At 40.7% G+C, this 24952-nt stretch overlaps 1 protein-coding gene across 11 annotated transcripts in view; it reads right to left on the bottom strand.

The window, feature by feature from the left end:
* Positions 1-24952, bottom strand: part of bbx (BBX high mobility group box domain containing) — a 223989-nt gene that overhangs the window by 54794 nt on the left and 144243 nt on the right. For all 11 annotated transcript variants that reach the window (XM_087992700.1, XM_087992701.1, XM_087992702.1 and 8 more), the window contains 2 exons: positions 18376-18546; positions 15593-15835 (listed from right to left, as the gene is read on the bottom strand). In XM_087992700.1, coding sequence (XP_087848826.1) covers positions 15593-15835; positions 18376-18546 — 414 coding nt within the window. The remainder of the gene's footprint in view (positions 1-15592; positions 15836-18375; positions 18547-24952) is intronic.

Below are 24952 nucleotides of genomic sequence, written 5' to 3'. Positions count from 1 at the left end.
CTAAGTGTGAGGTGATTCACTTTGGGAAGAATAACAAAAAGATGGGGTACTGGGCTAATGGTCGGATACTTGGTAGTGTGGATGAGCAGAGGGATCTTGGTGTCCATGTACACAGATCTCTGAAAGTTGCCACCCAAGTAAATAGTGCGGTGAGGAAGGCATATGGCGTATTGGCTTTTATTGGTAGAGGAATTGAGTTCCGGAGTCCTGAGGTCATGATGCAGTTGTATAAGACTCTGGTGCGGCCGCATCTGGAATATTGTGTGGAGTTTTGGTCGCCATACTATAGGAAGGATGTGGAGGCACTGGAACGGGTGCAGAGGAGGTTTACCAGGATGTTGCCTGGTATGGAAGGAAGATCGTATGAGGAAAGACTGAGACACTTGGGGCTGTTTTCATTAGAGAAAAGAAGGTTTAGGGGTGACTTGATTGAGGTGTACAAGATGATTAGGGGGTTAGATAGGGTTGACAGTGTGAACCTTTTCCCGCGTATGGAGTTGGGTATTACAAGGGGGCATAGCTTTAAATTAAGGGGGGGTAGATATAGGACTGAAGTTAGGGGAAGGTTCTTCACTCAGCGAGTCGTAAGTTCATGGAATGCCCTGCCAGTAGCAGTGGTGGACTCTCCCTCTTTATGGGCATTTAAGCGGGCATTGGATAGGTATATGGAGGATAGTGGGTTAGTATAGGTTAGGTGGTCTTGGATCGGCGCAACATCGAGGGCCAAAGGGCCTGTACTGCGCTGTATTCTTCTATGTTCTATGTTCTAAATTTCATTTCCATTGTTGCCTTCTTAAAAAAAAAACACAACCTTTATATTATTAACTAACTCTGTCTATCTAGCTTAGATGTAAAATAGATTGTAAAACTTTCTTGTGATATGTAAATTGAACCCTTTGGTCAGGAAAAAGATGGGTGCATTACAAACAGAGATGGTGAGAAGAGAAATCGCAGAGAAGCTAAATAATTACTTGTGCCTCTCTTCACTGAGGAAGATTACAAAAAATCTCCCACAGTTAGAGAGACAAGGGACTAAACCGAACGAATTAAAAAAAAGATTAGCAAAAAGTTTGTGTCAAAGAAATTAATGCGACTGAAAGTTGATTATTGCCTGGTACCTTACACTTCATACTTCAGAGTTTTGAAAGGTTGTTGTGGAGATAGTGGACACATTGGTCATCATCCTCCACAACTCTATAGATTCTGGAATGGTTCCTGAGGCGGCACGGTGGCACAGTGGTTAGCACTGCTGCCTCACAGCACTTGAGACCCGGGTTCAATTCCCGCCTCAGGCGACTGACTGTGTGGAGTTTGCACGTTCTCCCCGTGTCTGCGTGGGTTTCCTCCGGGTGCTCCGGTTTCCTCCCACAGTCCAAAAGATGTGCAGGGTCAGGTGAATTGGCCATGCTAAATTGCCCGTAGTGTTAGGTAAGGGGTAAATGTAGGGGTATGGGTGGGTTTCGCTTCGGCGGGTCGGTGTGGACTTGTTGGGCCGAAGGGCCTGTTTCCACACTGTAATGTAATCTAATCTAATGTAATCTAATCAAATCTAATCAAATTGGAAAATAGAAAATGTCACCCTTCTATAAGAAAGGAGAAAGGGGGAAAACAGGGCACTGCACAGGTTAGCCTTACATCTGTAATACAAGCATTTATTTGAAACAACCATGCCAAACACCCTCCTGCATTGTAACAATTCTCTGATGCTATTAAAATTACAAGATACACAAGTCTTATGGCACAGAAAAGGGCCATTTGGCCCATCAATCTTCTGCTTTCTCCCCATTACCCTTGCACATATTTCTATGCAAATAATCATCTGATACCTTCTTAAATACCTCAACTTCCAGGCAGTGGATTCCTTATTCTAATTACTCACTGTCTGCAAAGATTTTTCTCACCTTGCATTTGCTTCTTTTCCAAATCATTTCAAATCTGTGCCTTCAAGTTCTTGCCTTTACAAGTGGGAACAGCTTCTTCTTATCTACTCTTACCTTCTATCAGATCTCCTCTCAGCCTCTTTCTCTCTTGAAATTTTGAAACCGCATACCAGCATCAAGATTATTAACAGATATCAGGTAAAGCAAGGGACCCAACACTGACCCCTGGGGAACTCCATGACAAAACGGCTTAAAGAGTATCCAGTGACCAATACACACTGTCTTCTATCACTCAGCTGGTTGTCTATCCTTGATGCGAATGTCTTTTTTTTAATTCTCGCGACCTTTAACCTTCTTCATAAGTCTATTACAGAACTTCAAAGAACTTGAAGTTAGTTAAACACTATTCCCCCTTTAGAAAACTATGTTGATCTTCCTAAGCAATGCACCTTTTTCCAAGCGATTACTTTCGCTATCCTGAATAATTGTTTCCAGAAGCTTCCCCACCACTGAAATTAAACTAGTGTGACAAATGGACACTTGAATAATAATGATTTCATTTAGCCATAGCATGTTTCGTGAATGGGAAATCCTGTTTGACAAACCTGTTGGAAATCTTTGAGGATGTTACTAACAAAATTGAAAAAAAGGGGAGTCAATGGACGTAATATACTTAGATTGTCAGTCAGCTTTTCAAGTTAAAAGAAATCCACACTCTTTATTCAAGATCCTGGTTGACCACATGGGGACAGAGGGTTTGGACGAGGAGGAATTTAGGAATACAAAGCAAGAGGAAATGCCAGCATTACAAAGAATCGTAGAATCCCTATGGTGTGGAAGCAGGCCATTCAACCTATCGAGTCCACACCAAACCTGCAAAGAGCATCCCACCCACACCCAGCCCCCTACCCTATAATCCTGCATTCCTCATGGCTAACCCACCATGTGGGCGGCATGGTGGCACAGTGGTTAGCACTGCTGCCTCACAGCGCCAGAGACCTGGGTTCAATTCCCGCCTCAGGCGACTGACTGTGTGGAGTTTGCACGTTGTCTCCGTGTCTGCGTGGGTTTCCTCCGGGTGCTCTGGTTTCCTCCCACAGTCCAAAGATGTGCAGGTCAGGTGAATTGGCCATGCTAAATTGCCCGTAGTGTTAGGTAAGGGGTAAATGTAGGGGTATGGGTGGGTTGCACTTCGGTGGGTCGGTGTGGACTTGTTGGGCCGAAGGGCCTGTTTCCACACTGTAATGTAATCTAATCTAAAAAAAAATCTAATCTAATCACCTAGCCTACACATCATTGGTCACTATAGGCAATTTAGCATGGCCAACCTACCTAACCTGCACACCTTTGGACTGTGGGAGGAAACTGGAGCACTCAGAGGAAACCTATATAGTCATAGGGAGCATGTGCAAATTCCACACAGATAGTCACCAGAGGATGGAATCAAACTCAGGTCCCTGGTGCTGTGAGGCAGCAGTGCTAACCACTGAGCCATCATACCGTCCCTGGACAGCTATTTGAATTCCAAAACCTGAGTGAGACAGGAAAGGGCACCAGTGTATAAACATAGAAAAACAACAGTAAATTGGATCAAAGGGAGAAAGCTAAATGGTAAAATGGCACTAATGGCTCTTGAACACGTGTAGCATTCAGAACAAAGTTAACAGCACAAATACAGATTAATTGGTATGATCTGAAACAGAGACACGTCACAAGGAAATCAAGCAGGGAAGTAAATATTTGAGGAAATGCTAGTTTTCAAAAGGACAAGCAGGAACATTGTTGCATTGTTGGTAGGGGATGGAATAACGTATACAGCAAGAAATGATCTCGGATTGGAAAACATAGAATCCATATGACTGGAGGTAAGAAATAAAAAGGCAAGACAACACTGGTAGGAGTGGTCTATAGGTATCCAACCAATAGCCATATTGTGGAACAGAAAATAAGTCAGGAGATAATTTGGGCTTGCAATAAGGGCACTACATTAATCATGGATGAATGTAATTTAGATTGGGATATGTCCATTGGCAGGGATAGCCATGAGGAAAAATTCATAGTGTATTTGGGACAGTTTCAGAAAACAATATGCTGTGGATCCAATCAGGGATCCAAGATCACACCAAGACGATGAACTATTCAGCAGGTAGCCGACAAACATGGTTTAGATCTGTCACTTTGTTCACTAAGACAACTAAGCATCCAAGTTGCCTGATGGGTTACATTCCTTGCCTGAAATTTGCAATGACTTTGGCAGCATCCTGCTGAGATTAGAGAGAAGGTTGAGTTGAAGAAATTAATTATATTAATTTTCCCTGATATATGAAATTACGTTTTCATACGCACACTACAAACAGCTCCAAGTGGCAAGTTTTGAAGTCTCAAAGTTTCCTCTTTAGCTAAATGATATGTCAAAGCATTGACTGGCGCTGCAGAAAATATGATTTTCTAGATGTCACATTCAAAAATCATCTTTCAGACTTGCACACTACAATCTGTTTCACTGTGTCCTTCTGCAGTCCTTCATGATCCTACCTACAAATTTTTGCTTTGGCAACATTTGCGATTACAGAACACAAACCAAAATAATTCATGTGTGTAAGTAACAACACTTGCCCCCACCTCCCCCCTCTAAACCCAGTCTCCCTCCCTCCAGTGCACACTACTGTCAATTATCATTCATCACATCTTTCAAGTCTGAGTAATTTTCGTTCATATTCATTTTGAACTTTTCCTTTTAAATTTGACAACTTTAGGTGTTCAAAGCCTTTCGGTGTTCAAAGTTTGGGAGAAGATTTGTAGCTTGGGTGCTCGTTGTTGTGGTTCTCTTCGCCGAGCTGGGAATTTGTGTTGCAGACGTTTCGTCCCCTGTCTAGGTGACATCCTCAGTGCTTGGGAGCCTCCTGTGAAGCGCTTCTGTGATGTTTCCTCTGGCATTTATAGTGATTTGTACCTGTCACTTCCGGGTGTCAGTTCCAGCTGTCCGCTGCAGTAGCCAGTATATTGGGTCCAGGTCGATGTGCTTATTGATTGAATCTGTGGATGAGTGCCGTGCCTCTAGGAATTCCCTGGCTGTTCTGTTTGGCTTGTCCTATAATAGTAGTGTTGTCCCAGTCGAATTCATGTTGCTTGTCATCGGAGTGTGTGGCTACTAAGGATAGCTGGCCGTGTCGTTTCGTGGCTAGTTGGTGTTAATGGATGCGGATTGTTAGCTGTCTTCCTGTTTGTCCTATGTAGTGTTTTGTGCAATCCTTGCATGGGATTTTATACACTACATTGGTTTTGCTCATGCTGGGTATCGGGTCCTTCGTCCTGGTGAGTTGTTGTCTGAGAGTGGCTGTTGGTTTGTGTGCTGTTATGAGTCCTCGTGGTCGCAGTAGTCTGGCTGTCAGTTCAGAAATGCTTTTGATGTATGGTAGCGTGGCTAGTCCTTTGAGTTGTGGCATGTCCTCATTCCGTTGTCTTTTCCTTAGGCATCTGTTGATGAAATTGCGGGGGTATTTTTTTTGGCGAATACATTGTATAGGTATTCTTCTTCCTCTTTTTGCAGTTCTGATGTACTGCAGTGTGTTGTGGCCCTTTTGAACAGTGTCTTAATGCAACTTCTTTGGTGTGTGTTGGGGTTGTTGCTTTCATAGTTCAGGACTTGATCTGTGTGTGTGGCTTTCCTGTATACCTTTGTGGTGAATTCTCCGTTCGGTGTTCTTTGTACCATCACGTCTAGGAATGGGAGTTGGTTGCTCTTTTCTTCCTCTCTAGTGAATCGGATTTCTGTGAGTGTGGCGTTGATGATCCGGTGTGTGTTCTCTATTTCTGTGTTTTTAATTATTACAAAGGTATCATCTTAAAGCTTTCTTAAAGAACAGGAAAATGTCATCAACCATCCAACAATGTTAACGTCACATTCATAGCATGCATAAGGAAGCTGAGAGTTCAGCTTAATTACAGGCAGAACAACATGGCAGCCAGTTAGCTCTGCTGCTAATAATCCAGTGCTTCTAGAGACAGGCAACAAAATCAATGGACAGGTCGTCTTTAAAAACATGGACAATGATGCTGACAGACAGCTGAGCAAATGTTGTCTACTGTCTTCTAACTAATTTAATCTTCAGTATGTAGGACAAATGAATTGTGAGATGAGAATTTTTGGTGCATGCTGTCAGATAAAGCTTGAAATATGATGAAAGGGTTTCCAATAAATAATTAGAGAAATACAGCTGAGAACTTTAATGGTTGATGGGAGGTAGGAGGGCCAGTGAAGTCCCAGGAGCCCAGGTGAGATCGACTTCCTGACATAGTTCCACCATCAGAGCGTTAACTAATATGGGACCAGATGTGGAGAGACCTCCCACCTCAAGGATTTACATAATTAAAAACTAAACTGACAGTCATTTTACAGTGCAGTCAGAATGTTACCAATGGCAGGGTGATCCCCAGCCTGCACTCACTGGGAAAGCCACCTGCTAAATGGAAGTGGTCGCCCAGTGACATCCTGTAGGTGATGACTTAATGGAACAAACAGCCTCAGTTAGAGGAAGGGAGGGAGAGATGAGAGAGACGGAGTTCAGTTCTTCCACACACTATTCTCTTCAGTCAAAACCCACAATAATCCTGAAGAAAATCATTTTACTGCAACAGTTGTTGTCGGCTGTCATTTTTAACTGAAAAGGCAGAGACCTTTTATAAGTGTACAGTTATCTTGTGTCTATTACCAACCAGTGGAAGCATCCAAAGAAAGATGTCTGAAGCAAAGTGCAGACCAGGAGAAGAATGATAAAGATCTTCTCAACAACACAACCTGGGAACAAAGACTACAGAATATTTTTCCCCCCAGTTTCTTCCCTTTGTCCAACATATTTTATCCAAGTATGAGAGATACAAGGACTTTGTAACTGGATTAGTCTTAATTAATAGCATTATATACCATCCATTCATAACTGTTTATTTGTAGCTAGACTCTAATTACTTGTAATAAATAGAACAAAGAACAGTACAGCACAGGAATGGACCCTTGAGCCCATCAAGACTGCACCAACAATGATGCATTTCTCAACTAAAAATTTTCCACTTTTACACTATCCATATCCCTCTATTCCCTGCGGGTTCATAGTTCTGTCAAGATCCCTTTTAAATGGATTCATGTTCAGTGCAGAAATGTGCTTCATACTTTGAATCAGTCTTGGCCTGATAGTCAGGTAAATTGGGGAACTTTGCATACTTTTAAAAGTCTTTAACTTTTGTCAAGGGAATAGCAGGATTTGATTTCCAGCACATAACAATAGACCCCAAAAGGTGGGGTTTCCTTCTGGCTCTCACACTTTCTTGAATTTTTAGTTTGTCTTTAAAACTTACCTTCCTCTGCCTGAAATCTACTGCATACCTCCGGAGCACTCAGTTCTCCCGAAAGCTCTGAGAAGGCTCCACAGTTCTCAGCCATGTGACTGGGCTGCTTGTGGGGCCTCATGCAGCCAATCAGGGGCTGACCTGTGACAAAGGTGCTGAAGAGATCCTTAGACTGGTAAGTACAAGATCAGGACCCCCTTTTAGCCTGAATCAAGGCTGAATCTTTACACATTCTCCATAAAATTCAGAATAGAATGTGGTGCAATACACTACATATTATTGGTGCACTCAGGCTGTAAAGAAAATACAGTATATAACGCATTCACTAAATGGAGCAAGCTTTTAAGTGTAGTCAATAAAAATGAATGCAGTGAGTGACGGTAGACACACATGACTCTAATATATTACATGTGAAACTGATGGCCTGCACAGGAAAATATTAAACAGCACACAAATCCACCAAAGAAAATACTGCTGTACTACACGTTTTCTATACTTTACTAAACATGTATAATTTACTGTGCTACTTTTAAAAATAGGAACAGGCAGAAAAAACTGCTAGTTTGGTCCCATTTACTTATATCACGATGGATGAATACACCTTCCTTGTTTCACGTACGTTGTGACATCTTCGCTTGAAATCAATACAGTATTTGTTATTTTACATGAAATGCAAGTGACATCTCCACAATCTTACATTTTCCTCCATATTACCTATTTTCCTCTTTTCATAATTACAGTCTCAGAAATGTCCTTTATCTTTAAAATAAAGCTATATGGAACTAAATTGTCCTGGTTCAAAAAACAAAACAGTTTATTCTGATGTCCTCCACATTATAAAACGGTCAGGATTAACTCTTCCACAATGTCCCAATGCAAATGAGGACTGCTGCCTCTAGTAAAATGGAGACTCATGAAATGAGGGATTCCCAGGCTACACTGGAATCACTCACACTGGCACAAGTTCATGCAGGGTCAGAAGGCACATTTGTGTTTGGCTGATCTTTCAGAAAGGGGAAATTCTTTATTTCAAATAGAAACATCATCATAGTGGATGTGGCCATATAGGGTCACTGTGACTCCTCAAGAAGGTCTACAAGGAAGCCACGTACTGTTAGTAGTCTTAACAGATTAAACAAGACCATAGCAACTTGGATAAAAGCGTTTCATTAGCTCCCAGTGCAGGCTGACATCCAGACATCCGAATTACTTCAATATTCATTACTATCTCTCATTTTAACACCGCTTTGTGGTGCCACAACAGCAGCCACAGCTGAGCTCAAGGAAACCTGTTGATTGTTTTGCTATCTGATCTGAGATTACTTCAGGTAGATATCTACTGGCTGCATAGGGGTAACCACCTTGAAGGGTGCTCTGGCTTCATGACAAGATAGGAGTTGGTGCAATCTAGTGTCCAGATTCCAATGTTTCTCTGTTCCTCCTCCTCTCAGTCAGTTCACAATGGCACCCCACCTTACCCCTCGAAAGGAAGGGACATCTGGAGGGAGATCAAAGTCTCCTGGTTTCCTCTCGCCAGGCCAGCAAATGAATACATCCATGAATCAAGCAATGGAGTGACGGCCCAAGCCCCATAGATTGGCAGATACTGATCTTTCTATTGGTCTTGGTCCCCCATGGTGTCCTCCACCCAGTCCATGGAGACAACCTTGCTCTCAAAGTTGGAGCCATGTCAGCGTACAGATCTTGGGCAGATTCCTCTGTGCTTTGCTCCAGTCTTCACATGATCACTATCATTTCTGCCAGACATCACCCTGTTTGCCTCTGCATCTCCAACTGCCCATTAATGGCCAAGTCCAGGGGCTCATTATCTGTTCTGGGTACAGCAGAGGCCTGTTCTCCAGCTATCGTCAGTGTCAGAGATTTCAGTCATTTCTTCATCCATTAACTGCAGGTTTGTGCCCATGTTGTGCTCACCAGAACGCAATCCTTAGTGTACTCTCAATTCATTACCCACGGAGGTGAATGTCTTTGTACTGGTGGAAGGGGAGGTAGAATGCCTTGATAGTGCTTCCTCTGAGGCTCATAGTATTCCTCCTCAGAGATGTGTTCTGTTGAGCTCAAAGAGATGGTGTCACCTGAGAGCTTGGTGTCTTCTTTGTCTGACCCTTGCTTCGATCTGAGAATGAAGGCCTTAGAGAAAAACAAAGAAGGTGCCACCCTTATCCAAGGTTTCATTGAGATGTTTCTGCTTGAAGGACACATGGAAGTAGCTGCTGGGAGGAATTCTCACTGAATGCCTGTAGATATCTAATTTTTGCACTGATTATATTCGCCTTGCTCTCTTGCCAGCTTGTGAGTCTGCTGCTCAAAAGTGGCGAGGGCCCTTACGCCACACACCCAGTTCCAGTCATGTATGTGCACATTTTCACTGGTTATGCATTTTTATCCTATGCAGGAGAGAAACATTAAGAGACATTACCATTGGTACATGAATGTTTTATGTGCATTGACAGATACAGATAGAGATTTCAATTGTTGAACCTGTGATTGTCCAGGTGCGTTACTGTAACAAAGATGTCTTAACTGGAAAGTTGAGAATTAAAGGTTTCCGAATGAAATGTGTTTCAGTGTGGTCAAGGAGGTAGAGTTGCTAGAGATCAACAAAGCTCAATATAATCTGATACAATTACAACATTTAAAAGGCATCTGGATGGGTATACGAATGGGAAGGGTTTAGAGGGATCTATTCCAAATGCTGGCAAATGGGACTAGATTTATTTAGGATACCTGGTGGGCATGGACAACTTGAACCAAAGGATCTGTTTCCGTGCTGTACATCTCTATCCTCTATGATGTGTGTGCCTGATATTTGTACGACACATTCATCCTAAAGAGATATTTCTTGCTGGTATCCTTGTCCACGCAAGCCTTTGGTAAGAAGCTGCATTATGTGTATGTTCTCTTAGGTTCAATGAAAGATTAATGAGCTGGTGGAGTGTAGACTTAAGAGTATTGTAACTCATCTTCTGTTCTGTAAGAGAGGCCTGGCAGATCTGTGAGAAGCAGTATCACTGATGCAGGAAGTACTACACTAGTAGCTCCAATGAATTGACCGACATTAATTATACGCGAGACATGTGCTGGAGATGCCTGGCGTCCAATCTTATTCTTGCAGGCCTGTGCAGTGGAAAACTCATACTCACGGGAGAATGAAACATTACAGAGAAAGTACCATTTACCCTGGCAGAGCACAGCGTGTCATCCATTCTCTTGCGGCAGTGCAACCAGATTTGCCTCTGGTCGCCACAGGCGCTGACCAATGCAGCCACTTCCATCCAGGCTGCTTTTGTAATGCTTGAAACCTCTTCTTGCCATCCATGAGAAAGTCCTTTTCATTTATTTCATGAATGTCCCCGGTCCTGGGTTGCAGAGAGTTGAGTGCTAGCCAGGTGCTTTTTTAAATAAGGCACCTGGAAGGTGAACCCCGGAAGGTCTGGGGGCCTGTAGAAACCATCTGCCCGGCTACCATGAGTATTTGAACATTACTCCTGCTTAAATACATCATGAGTTTAAAAGAAACCCCAACCAACCTAAAGTGAAAGCCCCTCTCACTTCTCAGCTCATCACCATACGTAGCTACATAAATGAAAATTCTGCTGAGGACTATCTTTAGTCCCACCAAGAGGAAGGAAAAGGAGCTGGGCATTATTTGATTATTGCAAGTCAACTGCACAAAATTGTTCAAAAGTGTCTAGTAGGCAGAAATAAAACTTATGCTGAAAAATTATACATTTATGAATTAGTATATTTTTGATTAAAAATACTCTGGTCACAATAAACCTGAAACTTAGTGCTGACAGGCATTCAATATTCTTTAATTATCAGGAGTAGGAGATGAAAGCTCTGTGTCCTGAATCTTTCACAAGATGCAGTGTCACTAGCTAGGTTAGCATTTGTTGGCTATGCTATTGAGAAGGCCAGATGGAAAAAGCCAAGTCACTTGGTAGGATGTGACCATTTCTGAGAGATATTGTAGGGCCAACTTCAGAAATATCAGCTTGAAAAAGTAGGAGCTAATAAATGAAAGTTAGTGAGGATTTGTTAAAATTAAATTGTTTGTACTCTTTGATGAAGGGGAAAATTGGTGAGGGCCACGCAGCTGATGTTATGCATACAGTCTTTCAAACGTATTTGATAAATATTTGAGAGTATGGACTTGTGAGCAATGTTAAAAGGATAGTGACAGCATGGTTTAAAAAATTGACTAATGGACACAAAATAGAGAATGGGAGTCTGTGGGTATTTTCCAGACTGGAGGGAGCGATACGGTGGTGTTTCTCAAGGATCAGTGTTAGGATCACTGTTCCTTATGACATATATCAATGATTTGGATTCGGATATCATGATTTCAAAATCTGAGATAACTGCGTATTTGCAGAGGTAATAAGCAACAAAGAGAACAGTATCAGATTTAATGAGCACAAAAGCAGATTGGTAAATTAGGTAAACACGTGACAGATGGTACTTAACCTAGAAATATGCAAAGTGAATACTTTTAGTCGGAACAAGGAAAAAGGCAATATGCACCAAAACTTAGCAAATCTGACAGGATCTGTCAAGGTTAACATCAAAGTTAGCATTCTGGTCAATGACCTTGCAACAGAGCTGGTCATCAATCTGAAATATTCACTTTTTCCAACTGCAGGTGCCCCCAAACCATTTCCAGTATTTTCTATTTTCGTACAACAAAGAACGGTGGATGGTGGAAATCTAAAACAAAAATAGAAATTGCGGAGACTCAACAGGTCTGATAGCATTCCTGAAGAAGCATTTCTTGTGATCAAGGGTCACTGGACTCAAAATGGTAGTTTTCCTTACACTCCACAGATGCTGCCAGACCTGCTCAGTGTCTAATTTTACTTCAGATTACCCACAACCACAGAATATTAATTTTATATGAATTAAGTGGTAGAATTTTAAACAGTTGTGCAAGAACAAAGAGAAGTAGAGGTATATGTGCAGAAGTCTTTGTGATGATAGATAAGCTTCTTTTTAAAAAAAGGATGTCACAAAGCATTTGGGATCCTGTGTTTTATAAATCAGGGCAAGATATATAAAAACAAAAGTTATGCTGAGCCTTTTACAAAGTCTGATTCAGCTACAGTTGGAGTATTCTATTTAATTCTAGGTACCACACTTTAGGAAAGATGTCAAAGTCTTAGAGACTGTGCAGAAGGAATTTACTAGAACCTGGGATCAGGGATTTCATTTACGAGGAAACACTAGACAGGAGAGAATTATTCTCCTTCAAGCAGAGGAGAATTGATAGAGGGAATTAGAGGGAATTAAAATCATGAAGTGCTTTGACGAAAGTAAATAAGGAGAAGCTGTTTCTAGTGGCAGAAACTTCAGTCACCAGAGGACATAGATCCGACATAATTAGCAAATGAACATGAGATGGCACATGGAAATATTTATTTTACACAGCAAGTTGTTGAAATCTGGAATTAATCTCGAAGGATGGCAGGTGCAGATTCAATGATAACATTCAAAAGAACATTAAATAAATGCTTGAAGGGAAAAAAAAAACAGGTTTGTTGGGGATGAGGAAGGAAGTGGCACTAACTGGATAGAGCTTCCGAGCAGCCTGCAGAGAAACAACAAGTTGAATGGCCGCCTTTTGTGTTTTGTCAGTATTCATTACATAAATTTTGTAACTAAGAACAGATACTGATACCACCTGAAATCACAACTTGCTGCTATTGAAATTTATGTTTAACAGTCAAATTTACACAAGCAAATGGAGTGCAGTTCACTACTTTTAACACTGTTGTTAGTATCACTTCATTCAAATAAGTAACATATTTCCTGCAGATGGACCAGCTGATCATTAAAACCATACATTTTCAAGGTTGATTTGTATTAAAGTGGCAGGTAATTCTAGAAGTCAGTTGCTACCAGTACTGGCACTGACATCCATATTTGGCATAGGCCAGACAATTGGCATACCTGGAGGGATGCTGAAAATCCAAAGAAAAAGGTAAAAAGCTCTCTTCATTTGATACAGTCCTTGCACTTGTCATTAGTCACAGGATACCACTGATTAAAAACAATAACTTCAAAAACTTCATTTGTCCAGGTAAAACTAGCTGTGTGCAATGAGCAGCACCAAAACATACCTAGATAAAAGAGGGTTAAAATATAGCTTCAGCACACTACATCAGCAGCAGAATGATTCTCTCTACAATAAAATAACAAAGATAAACACCTGCATCTTTATCATTACATGGATAATGAGAAAATATTTTTAAACAGCCCATTGAGACCTTGGAAGTGACTTAAAGAAGCTGAAAAAAATTGGAAACAAGATGCCTTCAGGATTGGGTCATCTTCATGCATGTCACTTATACGACCTTACTTATTGGTGCATATATTACTATAAATAATAAAGAAACATATTTTATAATATAATGGCACAGATTATTTTGTGTCTTTGAAAAGCTTACTCTCAAAACCCCGATCATTTTCTTTCTAGATTGGCCTGGAAGGATGTTACTGTGGCTTTTAATGCATCCCATGGAGCATGGAGCTAAATCTTGCAATTGAACCCCAAGAGTGTCATTGAGATTGACATGCATATTGCGTAAAGGATCCTACTAGACTTGAGTAAGTGGCATTGCCAACTACTCAATAGAGTACCTTAAAATCCAAAATCCTATTAGCACCCAGGATTTGAATCAACTCCCATTGTAACTGCCATGTGAAGCCAGAAGTTAATCTGCCAGTGTGGCTAAATAAGTTGTGCAGTTTTAACTGCCTGCCCATTCCATGTCCTTGTGACAAGGAGGGTTAAATGTGCTATCAATTATACAACTCACACATCAGAACTGGATGAGTAATGGTTCTTTTGACATTTAAAATCTCTTTTGAATAGTGCCAATTAAGAGTATCAGGTCATGAGTATCAGGTGTTTATGTTTACTATATTTGCGTAGCAGATTAATGAATTCTCAGTATAACGTTCAGCACAGCACGAAGCTACATAATCTAAATTATAGTATCTAGTTACTCCAATAAACCAAGTTAAGTATGGGAGATGTAAAGTATTTGGTCTTTGACTCATCTTCAACTGGGTCCTGATTCCGCAGTGCTGAAAGAACAGTGCTCAACATTCATTACACTTACTTACTGAAATTCTACAGGCTTTTATTCTCAAAGTTGCAGCAGTTAGTAACACAAAAGAATGCGTTACCCTTTACGGAGGATCCTAAACCTATGTGAAAGGGCAAGCAACTCCTTAACCAGCCAGACTGAAGAATCTTTACTGAGCATGCAGGTCTGAACCAGAAGGTGTAACTTAGAATTCTTAATTCAACTTAAAATCTGAAAGCAAAATGAAACAAGGGAAAGAAAGCACAGATAACAAGAGAAATAAAAGCAACAGAAAGAAAAAGTATAGAAAAATAGGAACTAAACCTAGAATTTAAAAATAATCAATAATAAAATCTGGAGGATCAACATTCGTACTTTTAAAGTTAACTTATCGTGCCAAAAATGATATTCAGCAGTAAATCAGGCTAATTACACAAATTAAAAATTCACTTACATTAGAACAGACAAGCTGTAATTTGTCAGCAAGTGTAGTGGGTGTCAAGTGGGCAGCTATTCCAACTTCATATATTTCAATGTTAAGTGTCTCCACAAGATACTGCTATTGTGAAGCTTGAGGAGCAGAACAATTCAAACCAGCAGCTTCTGATTTGCACACTTAACACCAGATGTTCCTATGCAATCTATGCCTTAATAATGATGTTTTTTTACGCTGCACATGCTAGTCAATACACCAGAGTGGTTAGAGATAGATCATCCCTCAATCCAGATGTGTAAATGAAACTGATGTGTTCTAATAACACTGTGAGGAGAACCCCTACAGAATGCATGTTACTGATAGATATATTATAGACACATATATGTAGGATCTCTTTCCAGAGTGCAAGTTCTTTTTTTAAAAAATGGCTCTGACAAGTTATAAAAATTTCCAATTGTCTTCGAAAAGATCTATTCTAATAGAAACTCAGATAAATATCCACTTCGCTAATGGTAAATGCTTATTTCATTGTTTCCATAATTAAAATATGTAGAAACCGACAGAAAAATCGTATAATTAACTATTATCAATGATATGAATGCAGTTAAAATACAATAAAATGAAGAACGAAGCAAATTCAGAAGAATGGTCATTGTACTTGAAACCTTAATTCTGCTTTCCCTTCGGTAATTTGATTTTGTCAAAATACAATTTACTTTCAACTTTAAGTCTTAAGCACCTTAACTCATAGATCACCTGCTTTACGCAAGAAATGGAGTTAATTTCACAGGCAACACTGTAATACAGCTATGCTGCCTCACCTCTTTTGCCAGGTCAGTATATTTTTGTTTCTCCTTTGGATCTAAAACAGACCACCAGTCAGCCAGTATCTTGGTTGCACCACGGTTGTCTAGGCGAGGATGTTGCTGACGAACCAGAGAACGATGGCGTTTGCAAAACAAAAGAAATGCATTCATCGGCCTGCGAGCTCGCTGTTCAGAGGAGTCATCATCTTCTGTTTCATCTGCCTCATGTTCAAGACCTTCTGTGTTCAGCAAAGTTTCCTGCAGTAAAAATGTAAACATACATGAGAATATATTTGACAAGGAAAACAAAACAGATTTTACTGTTAAAAAAGTTTCATATTGAAACTTAATTTGGAGGGTTGCACATTATGTAAAGTAACACAGATCTCCTTTGAAAGAGCCATCCTCATGCTGAATTGACATTACATAGAACATAGAAGAATACAGCGCAGTACAGGCCCTTCGACCCTCAATGTTGCGCCGATCCAAGCCCACCTAACCTACACTAGCCCACTATCCTCCATATGCCTATCCAATGCCCGCTTAAATGCCCATAATGAGGGAGAGTCCACCACTGCTACTGGCAGGGCATTCCATGAACTCACGACTCGCTGAGTAAAGAACCTACCCCTAACATCTGTCCTATACCTACACCCCCCTTAATTTAAAGCTATGCCCCCTTGTAATAGCTGACTCCATACGTGGAAAAAGATTCTCACTGTCGACCCTATCTAAACCCCTAATCATCTTGTACACCTCTATCAAGTCACCCCTAAACCTTCTTTTCTCCAATGAAAACAACCCCAAGTGCCTCAGCCTTTCCTCATACGATATTTCTACCAATCTTTCTTAGCTCACATTTAGAAGAATTTCTTATTTAGATATATTAATTGATTTCCTTATTTGCCATACCTTTTCTCCTCTGAAATCATGCATAAGTGTACTTACACAAAATCCAATATACTGATCATTGCTTGAAGCAGCATTGTAAAATATGATTACTCAGCAAGCTTCCATATACAATGACATATTGAGAAGTACATCAGTTGATAATTTTGCCTAATTACCTAAAATAATTTAAAATTTAAGCACAAATTTGACTTTAACTTAATCAAATCTGCTCCAGTGATGCAAGTGAGTTGGAGTGTCATCTTTGGTCACCCAAATTGAAACATATAGACCCTGATTGGAAGAACAAAGAAGCTAGCATGTTTAGATCAGGCAGTCCATGTCTGTAAGCCTGTACCAGCTTTGATCCCATCTGCAGAAGACAGATTGGCAACTAACCATTCCTCTAAGTTGGCATGAAATCGTGTCATGCATTATATTACAAAATTATATAACATTTCACTGTTATGTAAGGAAGAACATGTACACTATTAAGCGCTGATTTTGAAAGCCGATACTGGACCCGGAAGGTTCATGGACCTCATTGGTGAGAGGAGTTCAGGAGGTAGGCCAAGAGTTATGAAAGCGTGCATCCCCAAAGTTAATGGTTAAGTAAATAGCTCATTTCCTAATTGTGACCATGTAACATATTTGGATACAAGATCTGCTAAGACTGGGCATTGCAGCTTGACATAAAAGGGTATGGTGGTGTCAGAAAAGTAAATGAATTGGTCTCACTATTACTAAACATACAAACATACAACATCTCTTTGAAGGTTTGGACTGAAGTGCTAAAATAATGGCCTTATTTGAATTCATGAACAGTGAGTTCAACCATCTGATTACAGTTGTGTGTTTTAGAAGATAGCCAAGTCCAAGCATTCTCATGCCCGATAACAAAGTAAAGAGATTTGCCAGAATTTGGATCAAGGCAAAGGTGTATGTGTGAATGTTCCTTGTACAAGTTCCTTCTGGAGCTCAGTAAACATGGCAGATGTCGAAGTTACAGACTTAGGGAAGAAATGGTGGTTTGGTGGCAGTGTCATTGAATTATTAACCCAGAGGACCATGCTTATACTCGGGGGTCAAGGGTTTAAACTCCATAATAGCAGGTAATGGGATGTGAATTTAATTAAAATCCAAATTAAAAGAATTGAAGGCAAGGTAGAACACCCTGCTAGAAATAGTGTAAGTGATCGCCTCCTCATCTATGAAAAAAACGTGTTTGTACATTGATGAGAGCAGCCTTACTAACTAATAGGAAAGAGGGTCAGAAGGTAAAGGCTGCCCACGTGAACAACCAGAGGGGCTGATGGAAACTGTCAAAGAGGCTTGCATATGCTGGAGGTGGGAAAAGTAAAAAAGCATGACTTTGGTTTGACAATGTTAAAGCAGAGAAAATGACAAATCATTCAAGCCCTGGTATCAGAGTCACAGTCTGACAGAATTGAAACAGCGATGGTCATGGCAATAGGCTGTTAGAAACACAGGGTAATGCTCACTACTGTTTGTGGAAGATATCACAGAGCAATTGCTTGTCCTTCAAAGCAGAAAAAGTCCAGGGACGATTGGATAAAAATGCACAAGCTGAGTAGATGAAACGGTTACACTGACAGAGATAGGAATGGACCTAGAAAATGAATCATTTAAATAGACAGAGAAAAACTGAATAGCTGATAATGTCAAAAATGGCTAATAGATGCTGCAGGAACGGGAAGGTTAACAAATATCTTTTTCTTCTGCTTAACTGAGTTATGACTTCTTTAAGTATTTATGGCATTGTGTGTGTCAGCAAGCTTTGTTAAATTCCATCAACTACTGTCAATCAACATAGGAACAGGAGTAAGCAAATCAGTTCCCAAGTTTAAAAATAGCACAATGTAGTCTGCAATACAAATTTCTATTTCTACCTTGTCAATATCTTCATCTTCCTCATCTTCCTCCTCCTCCTCAGAGAAGTCCAGCATCTTTTTGGCAAGCAGAGGATGCCACTGAAGACACTTCCGCTTTGGTCTTTTTCCAGTTCCATCGCCATCTGCCGAGTGGTCTTTATTTCTGCTGCTGGCTTTCATGGTGCTGTGCTGCATAACACAAATAGAAACAGCACATGATTGGCAATTCGGGATGTCCTGGTATAACAGAACAGAGGTGGCGTATACATTGAACCCCAGGTATGGATATTAATCTTCAAATTGCAGAATTATGAACAATTGTTATACATTTTATTGTTACAAAGATTCATAATATTCTTGAGGGAACTGTGAAAGCAACAGCTCCCTCTAGTGCACTGCTGTCAGCCAGTAATAAGCATAAGGGAGCGGCATTTCAGCACCTGCTCGCTTGCTGCAGAGATTCTTAAAGGGAAAGTGTCCTCCCACATGACAAGTCTCTGCATCTTGGCTGGATGCTTAATAGAAGAAGCACCCATTGATAGCTGTTTGATTGGCTTCTTTATACTTTACCATTAATTCCAGGGCTTGTAAATTTGATCTTTTTGTCTAAAAAAAATGGAACATCTCTATGACTATAACAATACTGATTATAATTAACAGTAACTTGCAATCATAGAACATCCTCAAGGCAGAAAATGTCCCCCTGTTTTTTATTTTGGGGGGGGGGGGGAGTGTAGTAAGGAGTGTGGGAAACAAAAATATAGGTACAAACACCAAGCCATGGCTAGTGAGGAACATTTTGAATGGTGCAGTAGCTTAGGTGTTGTTGGAAGGATACCCTGGGGCACCTGAAGATTGTGGCAACAACAATGGGGTAACCCGGGAGTAGAATAGTGTAGAGAAACTGTGATCTAGGTTCATAATTTTTGCTATTCTTGTTTGAAATCTTACTGTATTTGAATTTGCTTTTACAAGTCCTGATGTAAATCATTCAATGTTTTTGAAACAGGAGTAGAAGAGAGCAATAAAAAGGGCTGTTGTTGAAGAATAAGGTGTGCTATGACACAGGGAACCAGACTGAAAAAAAAAAGTTCCTTTTTTCAAGAGAGAAAGATGATGAGTAAACATTCAGGTTTCTTTTGAAGAGGGGTCAGTTGGACTGAAAATGGTTTACAATGTAAGCAATGCAATTCAGCAGTTTTCAGAGCAGAAGAAAAGTCGTCCTCCATGGCGTAGACATTAGTATGTCACGATTGTAACGAGGTCAGCCAGGTGGACCTCATAGAATGAGTTCCCTGATTGGACCAGATTAACAGCGCCAATCAGGGAGCCCTGGATGACTATAAGAGCAGGAGTGTCAGACATCTTGTTCACTCAGAGCTGGCTTTGAGGGAGCCAGATCACTTGGTGACAGGACACTGGCCTCTGAGGAGTTATTTCAAAGTGAAGATCTCCAGAAGCAGAGTGCTTTTAAGGTGTCAGACAGAAGATATTCTACAAGTCTGTTGAATGCATGGATTTAAGGAACGCATGTTGTGAGCTCTGTCATCAATTTGCTTAGGATGTCTGAAGAAACAATTTCTAAAGGAGGTAGCATTAAATGAATGCAGAAGTTTGACAAGAAGTTAAAAAAAACTATTGCCGTGCTCACTGAACAAAAAAAATTAAAGTGGAAACAGAGTAATCCTTCAGTGAGATTCAGATTTCGAGAATAGATGAAATTTTCATTTTTGAGATTTATAAGACCATTTCAAATAATTCTTATGTAGTTCACTTTCCCCTTTTGCATGTAATAGACTTTGATGTTTGTTTATTAAATGTACTTTGATAAGCTCTCATTAATATGTTCAATAACTAATCATTATGATTGGCAAATATCAAAAATAAAACTTAAGACTGATTAATCCAGATTTTACTCAACTCAGACATGTCCAGTATTACCAACAGCAGGAATCAGAACAAAAATCAGAATACGAGGATTAATGCATTCAGCAGATGCATCAAGCAAATGTAAGCTTGACAAGGTAATGGAAGGATGAGCACTTTGAACTCAATGTACTGAGGGACAAAGTCAGTAAGAATGAGTTGATATGTGAAATGTGTTTAAAGCATGAAAGGATTAAAAGTAGTAGGATACTGACAATCAGATTTGAGCAAATTAGTGCAAAAGAGCATCGAGTTGGGAGCTTCCAGGGTGAAAAAGAGAAATAAGGGCTAGATTTTCGATGCCTGTGGGCTAAGGTTGAGTGAGAATGCTAATAAAAATAATATTCACACATTGGGTCTCAATTTTCTGATTCTTACAGAACAAGCTGCAATTATCACAGTTGGAATTGTTTGGGATAGGGAGAGCCATAGCCCACTTGGCTCCAATTAATTATTCATTCAGTTTGTGGAAGAGCTTGTCAAAAGCCTGCAGATGACTAGGAAGAGATTTTTACAACAACAAGCAAGAGAGATTCGTCTGGAACCACTGGGTGCACAATGGTTGGAGGCAGGAAACATAATATGCTGCAGTTGAATTAAAAACCTTTTAAAATTAAGCTGCTTAAATAGTGGTACAAAGTTGTCATAGCTAGAGCACAGTATCTTATGAGTGACTGTTTGGCTACTTGGCTATACTGTCAGGCTGCCAGCCCTCGACTATCTTACAAACTCCAATTGCAAAAGATAATGGTAATCATAATCAAAGCTGCCTCCACAGCCAGGTCCTATCCCCAAGCAACACCCAATCTTGCTTCCAGCACAATCAGGGATTTTGCTGATTAAAACAGCAGTGCATCAGTGATACAGACATGGTATAGGATAGGGATCCAGAAATAAATCTGGCATCGGATTTTCAAATCTAGATTGAAAATTCAGCTCCAGGTGTGCACATGGGAATTATGGATCTTCAGTGTTAACTGTCATAATCTTTGATAGTGACCCCTCACCATATCAGAATAAGCACAACTGCATCCTCATCCCATCATTCAGAAGCAGTTAGAAAAATCAGTCATGCCACAGAATTACACAGAAGCTTTCCCATCACTGATGCTATTCCATTCATTTACACTGTGTTTTCCTCCTTTCAAAATTAGAATTAGAATCCCTACAGTGTGGAAACAGGCCCTTTGGCCCAACAAGTCCACAATGACCTGCTGAAGAGTATCCCACTCAGACCCCTACATTTACCACTGTATCATGCACCTAACCTACACGTCCCTGAACACTATGGCAATTTAGCATGGGCAATGCACCTGACTTGCAACATCGGCGAAAATCGGAGCACGGGGAGAATATGCAAACTCTACACAGACAGTCGACCGAGGCTGAAATCGAACCCAGATCTCTGGCGCTGTGAGGCAGCAGTGCTAACTACTGAGCCACCATGCTGCCCCAAAAATGTCTGGCAGTGTTTGAGATTTAATCCCATCTCATGATGTCCACAGAATTTTAGGATCTGTCGGGTTGGAATTAACACCACAGTATACAGAAGCAGTAGTGACAGAGGAACAAAGTGTGGATAGATACTTTGTCAAGTCCTCAGCCTGAAACTGGTACATCAGCTAACACCAATCCTGCTAGAGCAGAGAACAGCTATTCAACCATCAACCACACAGCCACATTTAGTTAAAGAGAAACAAGGATGCTGTGCTTTGTCACAGCAGAAGCAGCAACACAGACACCGAGGAGTGAACAGTACATGCTGGGGCAACAACAGCTCTCTCGGTTCTAATAGTGGGCAAAGGCCAGTTAGTGTTGCTGGAAAAGCGCAGCAGGTCAGGCAGCATCCAAGGAGCAGGAAAATCAACGTTTCGGGCATGCCCGAAACATCGATTCTCCTGCTCCTTGGATACTGCCTGACCTGCTGCGCTTTTCCAGCAACACATTTTCAGCTCTGATCTCCAGCATCTGCAGTCCTTACTTTCTCCTCAAAGGCCAGTTAGTGGCTAATGCAACCTGATTCCTATGCTTGTAACAAACCTTTTATGAAACAGGTTTTTGAAATTTTGAGGGCACTTTGCCTTTTATTCAGACTGGTGCTATATAAGATAATCTATTATAATAAATGACATGGTAAATTTTAATGTCTTGCAGTAATTAGGTCCAATCCAAAAAGGTGCGGCAGGTTCACAGCAGGATTGAGGCATCAAGTGAAAGACTGCTTTGACCAAACACCAGTGACAAAGTACCCTAAAGGCATTATCTCCAGTCCACAATTACCTGTACGATCTACGTTCAAACACTAATATTGAGGTATATCTAATATGGAAAAACAAAAGAAAGTGAATCTGTACCTCAAACAGATATCACATTTAAGGGGGAAGTAAGTACAGTAACAAGAAGTAGAAAGCTTCATCAAGGAAACTACTGAACTACATTGCTTGTTCTGTCACTTGCTGAATAAAACACATCAAAACCAAAAGGTGCCAAGTAACATCACAGCTATAACGCTTGGCATTGTATTGGAAATACAGCTGGCATAAAGTACCCAGTAGCATTATTATATCAACCATCTACTTCACAATGGGAAAATTGCTGAGTTATATCAGTGCACCAAACCAAACCAGCAATCACCCTATCAGTGCACTCTCAATCTTCTGCAAAATATTGAAAAGGGCCATCACTAATAACCTGCTTGTTATGGTCAGTTTGGTCTCTAAAAACACTACAAATTTACAAATCTCCAAATACACGTAGTGCGAGCAAAATTATAGAAATGAGTTGAGATGAGGATGATTATCTTTGAAATCAAAACAATTTTTGCGTGGAACCAAACAGCTTAAGTAAAAGTGAAGTCAATTGGAATTGGGGGAAAACACCCCACCAGCTCGAGTTGTCGCTAGTCCAAAGAAAAGCGTTCGTGGTTATTGGAAGGCAATGATTGCAGCCTTGGAGCATCACTGAGCAGCAACCTGTGGCCAACTATGATCAGCTGATCCAGCAGTGACATTCACCCCATCTATGTTCTTATCCATTCAAAATTCCTCAGATGCTCACATGCAGCAAACCTGAATAGCATCCCAGTGTTGGCTGTCAGAGACATAAAGTAATACAGCTGGTCCAGCTTGCCCACTCAGCAAGTTCCAATTGCCTGCATTTAGTCCATATCCCTCCAGAACCTTCCCATCCAAGTACCTATCCAAATGTTGCTACTGTCACTGCCTCAACCACCTTCTCTGGAAGTCCATTCCATATATGCACCACTCTCAGTGTGAACCAGTTGCCCTCTCAGGTCCTTCTTAAATCTTACCCCTCTCACCATAAACCTATGTCCTCTAGTTTTCAGTTCCCCGTTCCTGGGAAAAAGACTATATGCATTCATCCTATCAATGCCCCTCGTAATTTTATACACCACAATCAAGTCACCCCTCATTCTCCTCCGTTTTAAGGAATAAAGTCCTATCCTGGCCAACCTTTCCTTATAACTCAGGTCTACTATTCCTGGCAACATACTTGTAAATCTTCTTTACAGTCTTTCTAGTTTAACTATGTATTTCCTTTAAGAGGTTGACCAAAACCGTACACAATACACCAAGCGTGGACTCACCAATGACTTATACAACTGTAACATAACGTCCCAACTCCTATACTCAGTGTCTTGACCAATAAAGGCCAGCATGCTAATTGCCTTCTTCACCAGCCTGTCTACCTGTGACACAGCTTTTAAAAGAACTGTGTATTTGTATTCATAGGTCCCTCTGTTCCACAATACTCCTCAGGACCTTAGCATTTACTGTATAAGTCTACCTTGGCTTGACTTTCCAAAGTGCAACACCTCACACTTACCTGTATTGAACTGCATTTGCCAATCCTCAGCCCGCTTCCCCATCTGATCAAGTGTCAAGGTGAAAGTAACACTAAAATCATACAAGTACCAGGCAATGGCCAGCTCCACCCAAAGGAAAAAAAAATCTCTCTTTAATACTCAACAAAATGTCAAATGCCCCACAATCAAAATTCTCAGGTCCTGAGAGCACGGGTATAATGGGTAGAGTTCACCATTGACCAAAAGCTCAACTAGACCAACCATATATGGGAGTAGGTCAGTGACTTGGTATTCTGAGGCAAGCGGCTCATCTCCGGGCTTCTTAAAGCTTCTCCAACTAGAATATTCTCTATTTTCCTCAACAAATACAACAACAGTCAAGATGCTCTGTATTATCAAGGAGAAAGCATCCTGTTTGATCAGCACTTTAGCCTAAACATTCACTCCCTCCAAAGTGCACACCATGGTACAGTCTATGCTATCAACAGGTTTCAAAGCAGCAAGTTGCCAAGTCTGCCTTAGTTTCACCCAGATGGTGGGGGGAATTTGGAACTCTGTGCCTGTAAGGGTGGTAGAAACAGAAACCCTCATAACATTTGAGAAGTATTTAGATGTGCACTTGCAATGCCAAGGCATAGAAGGCTATGGAGTATGGAAAATGGAATTCAAAATGTTAGGTAGTTGTTTTTGACTGGCACAGACTTGATGGGACAAAGGGTCTTTTTCTGTGTTGTAGACCTCCATGACACTGAAGAAATGACAAAATATTTCCAAGTTTGGACATCCAATGGCTTGGAGAAAAACTTGCATGTTCCCACGTATCTACTGCTCTTTTCCTTCTTG

This window comes from Chiloscyllium plagiosum, unplaced genomic scaffold (genome assembly GCF_037043375.1).
Source record: "Chiloscyllium plagiosum isolate Xiang-an unplaced genomic scaffold, Cpla_swu_hap1 HiC_scaffold_12, whole genome shotgun sequence".
Lineage (NCBI taxonomy): Eukaryota > Metazoa > Chordata > Chondrichthyes > Orectolobiformes > Hemiscylliidae > Chiloscyllium > Chiloscyllium plagiosum.
The sequence above is the reverse complement of the archived record's forward strand: the minus strand, read 5'-3'. Positions and strand labels throughout refer to the sequence as shown.